Raw genomic sequence first — 14,937 nt, 5'->3', positions numbered from 1 at the left:
GGAATAACCCTTTTAGGGCCACACCACTTTACATATTGTAAATTATAACCCCACAATTGCTTCAATCAAGTAACTTTTATTAAACTTTGACATTTTAAAACGTTTCACATCCGTTTATAAAACTAATACAATTACACTTTAAGATGTATACTGTCATCAATACAAGCACAGTCACAAGATGTACAAAAACTGCAGATATTTTTTTAGATTTGACACAGCACATGCAAAAACAAAAAAAAGTCAGTTTAAAAAAATTATAGAAACAAGAATACTCTATAAATACAGCCAGTGTCCGAACTGCATTGCCTGCCGCGGCACCCCTAATACAGGTGTAGGTGTGTACAAATGTGTGCCGGTGGGCAGGTAAGGCCGGTAGTTGAGGCAAGGGTCAGTAAAGACTTGTTTTCTTCATGACACGCAGGAACTCCTCCTCGTTTATCTCCCCATCACCGTCACGATCAGCCTCATCGATCATTTCCTGCAACCAATTGCGGCGAATTAAATCGGGGGTGGGCGGTCGCAAGACCGACAGATGGCAATGGCTTGTGGAGGCATTCATCCAACAGTGGAATGTTCATGGTTGATGTAATTGAGGCGCTTAAGTAGAATATCTGTCTTTCCGACAGCCCTGTTCTTCACCTGAGGACGGCTGCTTGTGTTGTGGCCGAAACGTTGTGATAATTGTATTTTATAATGTTTTATTTTATTTATTTTATTATTTCCCTTCTACGTGACTTTACCGAAAGAACCAAGAAGATGAATCCCTGCAGTCACGAAAGCTTTAAATCGAAATTTAGAATATCTGCATAAACATGTAACCATTCATCGATGATTGTCATTTCGTACGCATTTTTTATCCTGACTGCAATCGGTGTCATGACATTTGAATAATGTATTCGGATCACTTAGCAGTGCAAAGAATGGTTCTCAGAAGTGGAAATCGTAGAGCTACCACGGAGATCCATTCAAGTGATCTCTGGTCGATGCAGTCAGGGAAATCGGCATTAAGATTGAACTGAATCTTGTCCAACGCAGCACATTGAGGTGTTGAAGCATTACGTCTGCCTGAAATTTCTGTGCCTTTCATCAGACTTGTACCGGCAAAGATCCAGCCTCTCTTCTATCCGCTAGGTGTGTGTGTGTGTGTGTAAGATGTGCAGCCACTCACCTGCAGTTCCTCGTCCGTCAGGGTCTCCCCCAGTTCTTTGGCCACTCTCTTGAGGTTCTTAAAGGAGATCTTGCCCGTTTCATCGTCGTCAAATAGGCGGAAAGCCTTCAGGATCTCCTCCCTTGAGTCCTTCTCGCTCTGACAACACAAAAACCGATAGAACGTTGTTAATTACGTGATATTCGAGAAGATGCGCCAGTGTATTGCTTTCAAAGTAATTTTTTTGAATAATTATGTATGCATATAGAACTTATTTCGCACCATACATAGCCAACCGTGCTAATTGGAGGTGCGGGGAAGACACGTAAAAGCCAAATTAAAGACAATAAATGGTACGATTGCGACAATAGGATCGGTTCCAACATGCCTTGCATGTCACGTGATAAGGCTGCATTTACCGCTTCTCAATAGCTCCTTCGTGCCCGAGTTCTCTTTGAGCGAGCGAATACTGTGCGTGTTAAAAGTTGATATGAATAATGTTTGTTTTATACATAAGATCAAAGGGCAGACTTACCATCTTTTGAGTCATCATGGCCAGGAAGTCATTGAAGTTGATTTTTCCCGAACCATCCTTGTCAAAATCCGCAATCATTTTCTTGATCTCTTCCTTTTTGGGCTCAAATCCGAGTGCACGCATTGCCACCTGCAGGCAAAATTACATTATAATGTGCAATGCATTGTGTGACTGCTGAATGTACATTCCTCACATATACAATATCTATGCATGTGTATCATCATCGGTCCAGAGGAATCCATTGCTAGATGAAAGGCTACCCAAGCCATCTCCATCTCTGAAGGACTTGCATTCCAACAATCCAATTCACACCTGTAGGTAAGCTGATTTCATTGTTTCATATCCGCAGTGGACATCCTCTCGAGCGTATACCCTGCTTTGGATGCCAATCCATCTTTGTCTGACCAGCATCATCCCTTCAAACGAAGCATCCTGCCTAAGCCCACTTAACTATTTGAAATTTGACATGTTTTTACTTACATGCTCTGAAATCCATGTGTTTTTTTGTCTGTATCTCAGTGTACATGGGTTCAACATTTTTCATTTTAAATTTCAGCATCTGTAATTTTAGGTGCAAAAACATGCCAGGTAGTAGAAAATACTGCAGGCAGGCAGACAACTATAAGCAGGCAATGACAGAACATCCCTGGCAGGCAGGCAAACATTCTCAAAAGCAAGCAATGGTAGGTAGGCATCCTAACAAACAGGCATTGATAGGTAGACAGTGGTAGACAGGCACTCCAAAAGTAAAACAGGCAGTAAAAGACTGATCTGGCTGGTGACAGGCAAGACAACAGTATAGTTGTCAATGAAAGTTATAAACCGTATCTGCACAAATGGCAGATGCGGATACCTGATGCACAAACGGAAACTTTAAAACTCTCCAATGTGCGACTGGTCATCCAGAACAGACCGTACAACAACATATGACGCAATGCCCGTTCCACAAATACGAAGGAGACATCACAGCGATACACTACTCCACTGCTTCTGACGCGGTTATCTGGCTTGACCACCTGAATGTGAAATTGTAGTTGCTGCTCTGCATCTACATCAGCCGTACGAATGAAGAAGAATGCCACCCAGATATTGACTGGCAGGCAGTGACGGACAGGCAGCCACCCAAACCTTGAGCTCCTTGACGTCAATGGTGCCCGAGCCATCTGCGTCGAAGAGGTCGAAGGCCTCCTTGATCTCCTGCTTCTGCTCCTCGCTCAGCTCGGGCTTGGGTCCGCTCTTCTTACGCTGAGCACCACCTGCACCCCCCAGTTTCCTGAACCCAGTCGCCTGGGAGGACAGCAGATGTGGAACAGGATCAGACATCTACTCCAATACTCTCTTATGAATTGAGAGGTAGCCGGGTGGCTCACCGTTAGAGCGTTTGAGCTGGCGCCGCTGAGAACCTGGGTCCAAATTCAAGCTGACCCGCCCATCATTAAACTGGGTTCTAAAGTGTTGAGTTGATGGCCTCAGCCCAAACATCAATGAATACACACAAAAAACATCGCATGACATTGATTAAATTCCCGCTGAGAATTAAATGTTTGATTGTCATGCAACTCTACTCCGTGGGCCAGAGGTCACCTGAAGGGATTTCAGAGGTAGCTCTGTGGTGTCAGCTTCCGCGGGCCGTTTTCTAACACTAAGAGTTGCACTGCTCTGCGAGAGAAATTATATACTTCGTCTCGTGACGTGACACCAATAGCGCAATCACTATAACATTGGACAGAAAGACATTGAAATATCTCCCTTTGTTCAGGTCGTATGCCTTTGAATGTCGACTCCACCTTGGTTTAGCAGCCGTCATTGTTTCGTCATCCCTTTGATTCAAGTCGACCCATTAAGGTTGGATTCTCTCTTGAATCGAGTCTCCCTATTTAGAGTCGACCACCCTGGTTTAACTGGCGGCCCGAGCGATCATTAATGCAATCTAACGACTGCTGCCTTCCTTCCCAATCAGAGTCCGGTTTTCCAGATATCGGTGCTCGCGAATGATTTGGATTGATAAAAAGCAAACCGGTGTGCTGAACTGACACCTTTTTTACAAGGAGTCATGTTTGCATTGACCACAATATCTGCGGTCGGAATGCAAACAAAACACAACTCTGATAATGTGTGCACTGTCCTTGAAATTGATTGGTCCACACCAAAGACAGCTTTTCTTAGAGCCTAGTCTCATATGGTGTTGGACCAGATGACGCCAAAAGGCGCACAACTCAAAGACAATGCACCATCAGAGTATGAGAGCTCGGGGTAAGCATTTACACCATTGGAACCTCATTTGCCAGTCACAAAATATGATAATTGTTTTTTTACCCTTTTATCTGGCAGGTAAAAGGGTAAAAAAACAATTATATGTTACTGGCAAATGAGGTTCCAATGAGGTAACTAACTGGCATGTTTTGTTTACGTGACAACCCTCACTAATTTGGCTGTGTCGGGTGGTGGTGGGTTTAACGACACAATTATATTTACCCGATCTAACCTCAAGAAAAACTCTATTAGGCACAATGCCGTCTTGAAACGATTCGCGTGCCCCGTTTCACCAACCCGTGTGGCTAAACCACATTATGGATCAATCCCCATGCCCGATACGGCGCTGCGAGGCGGTTCATCGAGCAGTGGATTGACATCGGGCTGCGATTATAATCAATTGCAACAAAGACTGAACAATTGGTAGAGACAAGGGAGGCCAGACCTGGCTCGGGTTGAGACGATTTCATCGCTCCATCTCCACGGGCTATCGAGCCGCGCCGTACGCGTCCCAGACACCTTGTGGCCTGCCGCCCCATTCCTAAACTCTTAAACCATCCGACATCGTCCCAAGCCCGCTATACACTCGTCGCTTAACAGTGTCCACCACCCGGCTATAGCTTCATTGTAACGATATCGTGGCAATGATGGACGACCGGGGCGGAGGAGCGAGGCCCAGGCGAGCGGGGGGCAAGCAGGATGAGGGAGGCCCAAGTCGGGCCCAAGTCGGGACATTTGATCGGAGGGTGACGGACACCATTGGGCTAAACAACATCGCAGACTCCCCAACCTCTCTTCACCGAGCGAGACTCCGTGGCCTGCGTGTTGGTGGTGGGTTGATGATGATGGTGGGTTGTTGATGATGGTGGTGATGAGGAGGGACCCCCCTTCTTGAACCCGTTGTGGCTCTCTCCCTCGCCTTTCGCCGCTCACCATTGCGTGCACCCCCGGGTTCTGTCGATGGAGCGCGGGGAGGGTCGTGGAGTCTTCCGTGCTGGACCGTCGCTGTCGTCTCTCGCCACCACCACCACCGCCGCTGATTCTGTTCGCCGCTCCCGCCTTTGGCCGCCGCTGTTTGCCGCCGCCGCTGCCGCCACCGCCACTGCTTGGGGTGGTTGCCCCGGAAACGGACCGGGGGGTGGGTGGGGGTTGGGGGGGAGTGGGTGGGGGTGGGGTGGGGGTTGGGGGTGAGTGTGTTGGGTGGGGGTTGGGGGGGAGTGGGTGGGGTGGTGGGAGTTGGTGGGGTGGGTGGGGGTGGGTGGGGTGGGGGTTGGGGGGGAGTGGGTGGGGTGGGTGGGGGTGGGGTGGGGGTTGGGGGTGAGTGTGTTGGGTGGGGGTTGGGGGGGAGTGGGTGGGTGGTGGGAGTTGGTGGGGTGGGTGGGGGTGGGTGGGGTGGGGGTTGGGGGGGAGTGGGTGGGGTGGGTGGGGGTGGGGTGGGGGTTGGGGGTGAGTGTGTTGGGTGGGGGTTGGGGGGGAGTGGGTGGGGTGGTGGGAGTTGGTGGGGTGGGTGGGGGTGGGTGGGGTGGGGGTTGGGGGGGAGTGGGTGGGGTGGGGGGAGTGGGTGGGGTGGGGGGAGTGGGTGGGGTGGATGGGGGTGGGGTGGGGGTTGGGGGGGGAGTGGGTGGGGTGGGTGGGGGTGAGTGGGTGGGTGGGGGTGGAGGGTGGGGTGAGGAGTGGGTGGAGTGGGTGGGGGGTGGGGAGTGGGTGGGTGGGGTGGGTGTGAGTGGGTGGGGTGGGGGGAATGGAGGAGTGGGTGGGGGTGGAGGGTAGGGTGGGGAGTGGGTGGAGGGGGTGGGGGGGAGTGGGTGGGGGTGGTGGAGGTGGGGGGTGGGGTGGGAGTGGGTGGTGGTGGGGGGGTAAGTCGCGCGTGCTGAACCCGGGCCCCATCTTGTGTAGGGCGGTGAGAGGTCATCATAATTCAACTGAAACCCAAGGATTTCCAACTTTCAGAATCAATATTTTCTTCGTTCGCACGGCTGCAAATTTTTTGTTTGTTTTCACACTCGCGGTGGTCAGGCGACGGGTGACCGCGTCCGGTTGCAGTGGAAGGCTGTCGCTTGCGGTGTCCTAATTTCGTAATAAAAATTGTATTTGGATTGGGACATTGCGTCCGTGATACGGTGTACGGTCTGGATTAACCACAGTCGCACACTGAAGTGCTTTTTAAAAAAAAATCCCATTAAAAAAATGAATTTTTCAGAATTTTTAGACTGGACGAATCCGATGAGCTATAAAGCTCTTATGTTTTTTACCTACGCGACTTTACCGGAAAAAAAACCTAAGAATATAAAGCTCTTTTTCACACACGTCCCAGTCAGTCGGGGCGGGCCAGCAAGTTACACCAACAAACAAGACAACATTCACAATCAAGGTTTTTGGGTTAGAGCGCGTAAATATAAACGTGTCGTTAAACCCGCCACCACCCGACACAACCAGTAAGTTTGTCACGTAAACAGAACGTGCCAATTCGGTGTGTTGGAGAGTAAATCCACATTTACAATTTGAGTACGACGTTTCGCCAGTAATTACAACCAGCCTCGTCAATTTGGCACGTTCTGTTTACATGACAAACCTTACTAATTATTGGCTGTGGCGGGTTTTAACGACACATTTATATTTACGCGATCTTACCCACCCTTCTATCATGGAAAGCCACCCTCGTGTTAAAACAGATATACAATTGGTGACGTTTCGGGCAATGGGCCTTCGTTTTCGACGAGTGTGTTCAACAGCACAGTATATATTTACGCTGTCTTTCCGACAGACCTGTTCTTCACCTGATGACGGCTGCTTGCGTTGTGACCGAAACGTCGTGAGAATTGTATTTTATTATGTTTAATTTTTATTATTTTATTATTTCCCTTCTACGTGACTTTACCGAAAGAACCAAGAAGATGAATCCCTGCAATCACGAAAGCTTTAAATCGAAATTTAGAATATCTGCATAAACCTGTAACCATTCATCGATGATTGTCACTTAGTAGTGCAGAGAATGGTTCTCAGAAGCGGAAAGCGTAGAGCTACCACGGAGATCCATTCAAGTGATTTCTGATCGATGCAGTCAGGGAAATCGGCATTAAGATTGAACTTAATCTTGTCTATATTTATATATATTTGCACGTGGCTTTAATGATGGCACGCACACACGGGGGAGCCTTCCCTGCGTAAGATGGCAGAGCCGTGGATTCAGTTGTGGCAGTCGAGACGCTGTCGCATGGTTAACGTTGCAGAGTTACAAGGGGGGCGGGGAGGTCCAGATGTCTTGTGACCCCCCCCCCCCCCAATTAATTGACTCCTAAAATCCCACACTCCTTGCATATTCATTTATGTTTGAAAAAAACCCCTACTTGAAAAAAATACTTTTAGAGAATTAAATGGGAGGGGGGGGTCACAAGTCATCTGGACCACTCTGCACAGTTGCTGTTTTAAATTAATGAATCACACGGCATTTGTGCGTTGTGGAAAAAAAGCCATTGCCATTATTTTCTTGAAGTGTATTTTGGTCTTCTTTACCATAAATATACATTCTTCCACCGCGAACTGTCATCCTGCAGTAGGATGACAGGTCATGGCCCCACTTCATATATATTTTTTCATGTAATAGCGAATATTGTTTATTTAAACTGAATTGTCAGTCATACAACTCAATTCAATATAGCTCGAGTCGCATTTTATCTTCACATTTTTATTAAAATGTGCATCTAATCCTGTGTATTAATATATATCAACGTCAACTTATGTAATTTTTCATAATTGATACCTTTTTTTCATCCAGGAAAGCCTGACCGAGTCTCAAGACTTTTTTTAGGAGGGTCCTGCCAAGCACATATTTAGCATTAGGCGGGGGCGATGCTACTGTTTACTATCCCAATTGAGTAACTTGTCGAGTAATGCTTCAGCATTGGGCTGTTTGACTAATACCACTCACATTGGGGTTATTTCTTTAAATCTATGGAAGGTAACCGGAGAACCCGGTGGGAGAGCATAATAATTGAACACAATAAATGCACCCAAGAACACAATAACACCCAGGCGATTCTTGCTGTGAGACACGATTGTGAGCACAGCGTCACCCTTGGTGCCCAATTGAACCCATTCACAATTTAAACTATGAAACTATATTTAATGTAACTAGCCCCGATGCCTCACTACCACCACCAACTCTGTCTTGGGAAATCTGAAGACCCCATTGTCCAGCCTCGAAGAGTGTCAACAGCTGCAGAGCTCGTTCCACAGTCCTTGCCAGCAGAGCTCATCTATATGAATGATAACCACTGTTAATGTTGTCACCAACTGAATTGTTTTTGCCAATGTACAGCCCAATTTGTCAATCCATTGCTGGCGCATAGCTCCCCATGTAATGTGAACTGTAGGGGTGATTTGACCATACTTCACCACACAGGGCATTGGGGGTTGGGGAAGGAAGGGAGCATATATGAGGCAGCGTAGTACAGTACCTCAATGGCTGTTTAATCCACAAGGGCAGCGAAAACCAGACACCAGACAAATGCGGTCATGGCTATGGCTATCAGGCATGCATAAGTCCAGCTGCATAAAACCCTTGAGTGTCTTTGTTTAACCATAAAACTCGCATAATTTAAAGGACAAACTAAGTGGAAAATTCCACTCGGGGTGTTTAATTCAACGCATGACCATGAATGTAACTCTGATCCAGCCAAACACACGTCTCAACGGGATATGGTTTTAGAGTATCATGACTGTTTTTTAAACACTGAAGAGTATGATTGCCACCTTTTCCAAAGCTAAACCCCCAAATGTTTCAGTCAACCTAAATCTATAAAACGGTGTAGTATACTGTAACTATTGTACGTTCCACACAATACCATCACATCTTTTATTCAAATAGATTCCTGCCACCCAAACACAGATGGCAAATCCCGGATTGATAATTGGTTCTTTACCCTTCTATCTGGCAACAAAACTGACACCTTTTTGCAAGGAGTCATGTTTGCATGACTCCTTGCAAAAAGGTGTCAGCAAAACTGACACCTTTTTGCAAGGAGTCATGTTTGCATGACTCCTTGCAAAAAGGTGTCAGTTTTGTTGCCAGATAGAAGGGTAAAGAACCAATTATCATATTTTTACTGGCAAATGAGGTCCCCATAGTGTAAATCCCGGATTGTCATGACCAACCTCGGACAAATGGCAACACTACTGAACATCCCATTTACATTACAGTATAAGCAATGCCTAAGACTACATCGTTGTTTGGGAACCCAAAAATCCTCATACCACACAAGCGAGCGCCGTGTGTTGTCTGCTTGTACTATATCACGATTGCCTAAATCTGGTCATCATGGAAATAACGTGGGATATGCTTCAGAAAACAGTCATACGGGGGAACCCTGTAGCGTGCTCAGTGACGACGACCTATTTGGCAGTGGAGAGAACCCAAGCCACAAGCCAAATAATGCTTCCTAAAGCCATGAATCGGTGACATATTCATCATCGTATCGTTTGCTGTCCTATTGTTTGCCATCCTATTGTTCAACGTCATATTCGTCATCCTGTTGTTCATAATCCTTTTGTTAGTTGTCCTCTTGTTCTTCATCCTAAAGTTTATTTTTCTAAATAGAAATTTTTTTTTAGAGATGCTCTGTGCTTAGTTTGTTATCTTTCACCTGCATCTCCGACTATCACGGTTGGCTACGTACGGTGCGAAATAATTTCAAGTTACAACCCATCTACTGCATTAGCCCGGTATTTCGATTAAAGTGTACGAACTTCAGATCTCTGTTTGAAATATGTTCAGTGCGTCAGTTTAGCCAGCATGGGGCGTTAGATTGCCGAGTGATTTTTTTTAGCCTGGACATGTGAATGGAGAATAAGTGGTTGGGCCTGGTCTAAAACCGTTGACTCCTAAAAACGTTTAATTTGGGTTAAGATAGTGTAGGTATAATACCAATTTGTAAGTATAATATTCCACCAAAAACCTTCCTTCACCAAAACCCAATCATGACAATTTCATCCAAAATGTGACTCAAATGCAACGCCTTCTGTAAGTGATGAAAAAGTCCATCGTTGTTGCAAGGGCAGAATGGATGCAGACTGGAAACAAATATGATTGAATCTTGATTTGAAGCTTTCGTGACTGCAGGAATCCATACTCTTTGGTTCTTTCGGTAAAGTCACGTAGGTATAAACAAAATTAAATAAAAAAACAAATACGATTGAGCTTTTTCACACAGATGGGCGCGGTTCACAAACAGCAGGAAGGCATGACTTCCATCCGAATGTCTTTTGCATGCATCTCATGGGATTACCACATTGCACGCCGACTGTACAATGCTTTGTTTTGTCAAGGCCACCAAATACTGTGAACAGTGACTGCGCAGGCAGAGCGAGCCAGGGGGGGAGATAAAGAGGGATTGTGTCCTCATTCACTGTGGATGTGGCTTTTGTAATGGGGCCTCCCAGAGCTACCCAAACTCTTAACACAAATCAAAAACCCCAATTGCCTAACTCTAATCATAACTCTATCCCGAACAGAACCATGACTCTTAGCTCCAACCTTGACTATAACCCTTACTCAAACTTTTAAACTAACTCTAATTTTACTCTAATCCTAATGTACACTAAATTCCCTTTACCAAAACAGACCGACCCCCTCCACATTGTAAACATTTTATAGGTACTGTCGTAATATATGGTAGTAGTTAGGAGACCAGCGGGCTATCATTGTGGATATTTCACACTGCAGTATACATGAAAATACAGAATTAAGCGAAACGCCGCTGAAATGTTGACGCGAATTAAAATCAGGAAGTGAGATTTACATTTGATCAGCAAAAACAAAATGAGAAGGGATAAAATAAGAGAGTGGAATAGCTGAAAGGAGAGAGGTGGGTGATGGAGAAGGTGAGGTCGGTTGTCAGAGAGAGAAGAGGCATCTTCTTGTTTCCTCCGATATTAAACAAATTGAGAGCACAGAGAGAGAGAGAGAGTGAAGGGGAGAGGTAAAGAGGATAGCACAGAGAGGGGGTAGAGAGAGGGGGTAGAGAGAGAGAGGGGGTAGAGAGAGGGGATGTAGAGAGAAAAAGAGGGAAGGGGTAAGGAGGAGAACAGAACGTGAAATGTTTAATTTTTTTCAGTTTTCAGTTTCATTTATTTGGTATAGCCCTGTGAGCCCTTCGGCTCTTGAATCGGGTGCAACCGCAACAAACAAAAAGCAAAAACATGAACAAGAAAACATCTTAAAGTGACTATGCGCGAACAAAAAAATCCAGGAAAAAACTGCAAAGTCTTCCAGAAAAAAAAGGGGGGGGGGGGGGAGCACATAAAGCAAAGCATTGAAAAAAAACACAAAACAACTAAATGATGAACGAAGCAAAGTGCCGACGACACCGAGCATCTTCTTGTTTCCACTGATCGTAAAAAAAAGAGAGATCTGTGAGAAGGGGTCTGAGAGAGAGAGAAGGGGTGAAGGAGGAGAGGGCCTTGAGTTGTGTGGCAGGGCGAGGACAAATCGGAGTGGGAGGAGAGAGAGGAGAGAGGGGTGAAGGAGGAGAGGGGTGAAGGAGGAGAGGGCCCTGAGTTGTGTGGCAGGGGAAGGACAAATCGGAGTGGGAGGAGAGAGAGAGGAGAAGAGGGAGGAGGAGGACTCAGGGAGTGGCCTCTGGGAGTGGCCACTCCGCGTGGCTGAGATCCGTTCCAAAAGCCACGCTCCGAACTTTCTTTTTACCCCACCTACCCAGCCAGCTTCTCCCCACGCCGCACACTTCATCACCCCGCTCTCCGGACTCTCATTGCCGTCTCGATCGTGGTTCCACAGAGGAATAAAGTCGTAAGCAAGCCAACGCTGTCCGCGATGGCTGCGTCCGCATTGCGTTCTGCTATTGTCTTCTTGCTGCTCTCGCTCGCCCTGTCGGGTAAGCGCATCATCTCCATTGTGCCGTGTTGCGGCCACCCCTCCATTGTGGTGGCAGCAGCTGTGTTGTTAATGTCCTTTCTCTTTAATTAATACCACGATAGGTTCGTGGCGTTGTTGTTTTTTAACGCGAGCGAATAAAACGCGCCCCGTGCCATTACGCGAAGGCGTCGTTCCATGTTGCAGTGATCGTGTTTTGCGTGTTTTGTGTTCACATTTCAACAAAGGAATTGAATCTCGTGGCACGAGATCGGAGTCGTAATGATGTCGGCATTGTCCCTCGCATGGCGGAGGGAAAACCCGAGAGATGTGTTTGGTAGAACCGAGATCATTTTGTGACTTTGTCTGATCAAGGGCCGCCACCACCGTTACTTTCGTGCTCGCTCCCTCCACATGGAAGCAAAATTGTCATGGGTCCGTTCATAATGGCCACCACCTTCACCACCAATTCTTGCGGTGTATACTTCACGCTGTTAAGAGGGGGGTTTGTCCCTAACCACTCTGCTTGTGTTGTACATGGGGTCTTGTGTCTGGTGAAGTGTTAGGAACACGGGCATCAGTGGGGTGAGTGAGACAAAGGTGGCTGGGCTTGGTGATATCGCCCGGCCACACCCTGTGGTCTGGCCAAAACTGATGTTCGGGAGGGCGTTTTTGTGTGTGTGATTTAAACGAAATAATTATTTATTGTTTCATACTGCGTGGGGGGAAGTGGTTATCGGCAGTTATGTATGTATCGTTCCAGTGGGCACGTGTATTGATTGACACAGGCCTTTACGAAACTCGTCGAATATTACGTTGGGTTTATTTGACGTGTGCCCCGATGCTGCAAACGATATACAATTGAATATTTGCCGCAGTTGTGAATGAATTGGTACGCGCGGAAGAAGCGTGGGGGATGTTTTTGCACGCTTTGAAAGTAGCACGGGAGAGATGGAAAGATACAGAACACGCATTGGTTACAATACATCTTATTCTGATACATTAAATGGGATCGAACAGGAAGATCAGCCGATGGGGGTTGACAATGAATGGGAACGCGTCTTGTCGGAACGTTCGCAGGGGAGATGGAGCGACGCAATTAGCCCGTGCGGTTTGTTGGATTTCGGAACCGTGAGATATTTGCAGCAGTTAATTGATTATGGATGATGTTTTAAGGAAGCAACACCTATAGGTAAATAACATTTTGCATGTACAGTACAGTGTTCTTGGTTGTGAATTTGATAGCCCGTGGAGGAAAAATAAAACTGACTGGGAATGGATATTTTGTAATGTAATGCAGGATAACATATTGTTCCATGTGTCTATAGTATATGACAAAAAGCACATCTACACATTCGTATGTGTATATGTGAGGAGTACTCCTGCTTAACAGAGTGTGTCAATGCCTGTACAGTGACCGATACCAAGAATAAAGGACATATCATTAATTTTCTTGGTTCTTTCGGTAAAGTCACGTAGAACGTGAAAGAACCAAGAAGATGAATCCCTGCAGTCACGAAAGCTTTAAATCGAAATATCATTAGTTGTTGAGAATAAAGTGGGCTTCAGCTGAACACATCGCTAGAAAGGGGACGACAGACATGTGTGAAAAAGAGCTTTATTGCTAATCGGATTCCCCCAGTATGAATACTGACTTCTCATGGATGGGACTGGTGATGGAATGGCAGCCAAAGGGAGAGATCTCGCCCGAGATAACGATCATCAAGGAGATGGAGAAATACTATAGGCTCATGTGCAGGAATGAATTTGGTTTTTGGATTCGTATGACCGGGGAAGTATTGCAAATCGTGGGGTGGAGGGAAGGTTATATACAGCAGTGGATACACGTTTATAAAAGCAAGGATACAAATCTTCGTGGTGATGTTTATTCATGCGCTAAAAAGTAACTACTTCAATTGTAATTTGAGCCGTTATGAATTTATTTCGAGTTAGGAAAAGTGACTGCGGGAAGATTTCAAATAATATTTTCTGGAGACAGCCACCACTTCTGCTGTTCTACAGTCGTGTTTGGGCATCGGTTGCAAAAAATGCAGCCGCGCTTCTTCCAGAACTTTCTCCATAATCTCTCTCCCAGATATTTAACCACATTGCAGTGTGGATAAATGAGCTGATATATATATTTTTTGTGGCGCAGTATATCTGGTTCTCATTACAAGGAATTGTATAATGCAACGTGGTGGCCCACTGTAAGAATGTCAAAAATGTGTAGAGAAAACACGATTATGTTGGTCTACAAAAAGTGTTTAGTGTTGAAAAATCGGCAGGCATTTATTTATTTTGAAGGGCTTGCTTATGTTTCCTATAGTTTACACCCCTGTCGTTTTTGCACTCTTATTTCGTTTTTTGTATTGTTGTAACTTTTTATTACCTGCCCCTACTGGTCATCTGTAAAAAAAGAGCTTAATAGCTCATCAGATTCCTCCAGCCGAAATAAAGATTCTGATTCTATTTTGCCTGCGACTCATGAGGATTCGCAGCCATGCGAGGTCTATTCTCAGCCATGATCTTCCAGTGGCCTCGTTCAATTAAGGTGCTTTTCTTCCCAACAGTTCCTTAGCATCGGGAGGGGACTGAGCCCCCCCGCATACCCCCCGCCTATATGATGGCCATCGCAACCTTTCCTCATATACATACCCAGTCGGTGAGAGGCAGAGCAGAATGTATGATAGACACAAGCAGATCGCATCGTTTGCTCATTCTGTTCATAGCGCTGGTCAACAACAACAAAAATTTCTGGCCTGGACTTTTGCAGCTGTTTTAGACTAATTTCAGGGTGCTGATTCCAAATCTGTTCTCAGATTTGCTCTATCACATCTCATTTTTATGCTATCGGCATACCCTATTTTCATTGATTTTACCCGAAATTAACTCTGTCACTTAGGATTGCAAGTTGTTGCGAGTCAGTGACTGCTTTAGTGTTAAAATATGGTGCTGTATTTTTAGGATAGTGTGCTTATAATATAATTTTATCTAGATATCCACGTTTATTTAATATTTTTCTTCTGCAGTATTTTATTGAAAATGCAATATTTGATATCTCAACCTGATGTGATGGACAAAACCTGATGCCAGATTTGGAATCAGCACCCCAAAATTACCTTAAAACCGTTGGAA

At 45.8% G+C, this 14,937-nt stretch overlaps 2 protein-coding genes across 3 annotated transcripts in view; one reads left to right on the top strand and one right to left on the bottom strand.

Annotated features, from left to right (window-relative positions):
• Positions 1-60: 60 nt before the first annotated feature.
• On the bottom strand, positions 61-5,082 carry LOC133349969 (uncharacterized). The gene is made up of 5 exons (XM_061563884.1): positions 4,869-5,082; positions 2,811-2,969; positions 1,683-1,811; positions 1,169-1,306; positions 61-478 (listed from the first exon to the last, which is right to left on the bottom strand). The coding sequence occupies exons 1-5, from the start codon at positions 4,869-4,871 to the stop codon at positions 389-391; spliced, it is 519 nt and encodes a 172-aa protein (XP_061419868.1). The 5' UTR covers positions 4,872-5,082; the 3' UTR covers positions 61-388.
• A 6,454-nt stretch (positions 5,083-11,536) lies between these two features.
• Positions 11,537-14,937, top strand: part of CD99 (CD99 molecule (Xg blood group)) — a 29,767-nt gene continuing 26,366 nt past the window's right edge. Inside the window, exon 1 of one of the 2 annotated variants that reach the window (XM_061563877.1) lies at positions 11,537-11,824. In XM_061563877.1, the coding sequence (XP_061419861.1) occupies positions 11,764-11,824 (61 nt within the window). In that variant the 5' untranslated portion in view covers positions 11,537-11,763. The remainder of the gene's footprint in view (positions 11,825-14,937) is intronic. The other variant, XM_061563878.1, reaches the window with a different exon arrangement.

This window comes from Lethenteron reissneri, chromosome 32 (genome assembly GCF_015708825.2).
Source record: "Lethenteron reissneri isolate LAM-NWPU_2019-01 chromosome 32, ASM1570882v1, whole genome shotgun sequence".
Classification (NCBI taxonomy): domain Eukaryota; kingdom Metazoa; phylum Chordata; class Hyperoartia; order Petromyzontiformes; family Petromyzontidae; genus Lethenteron; species Lethenteron reissneri.
The sequence above is the reverse complement of the archived record's forward strand: the minus strand, read 5'-3'. Positions and strand labels throughout refer to the sequence as shown.

Excerpts from the sequence above, each read along its gene's own strand:
- LOC133349969 (XM_061563884.1), bottom strand. Across the intron at positions 1,812-2,810 it reads TTGACGTCAAGGAGCTCAAG|GTGGCAATGCGTGCACTCGG; the intron begins GTTTGGGTGGCT and ends TTTTGCCTGCAG. Across the intron at positions 479-1,168 it reads TGACGGACGAGGAACTGCAG|GAAATGATCGATGAGGCTGA; the intron begins GTGAGTGGCTGC and ends AATTGGTTGCAG.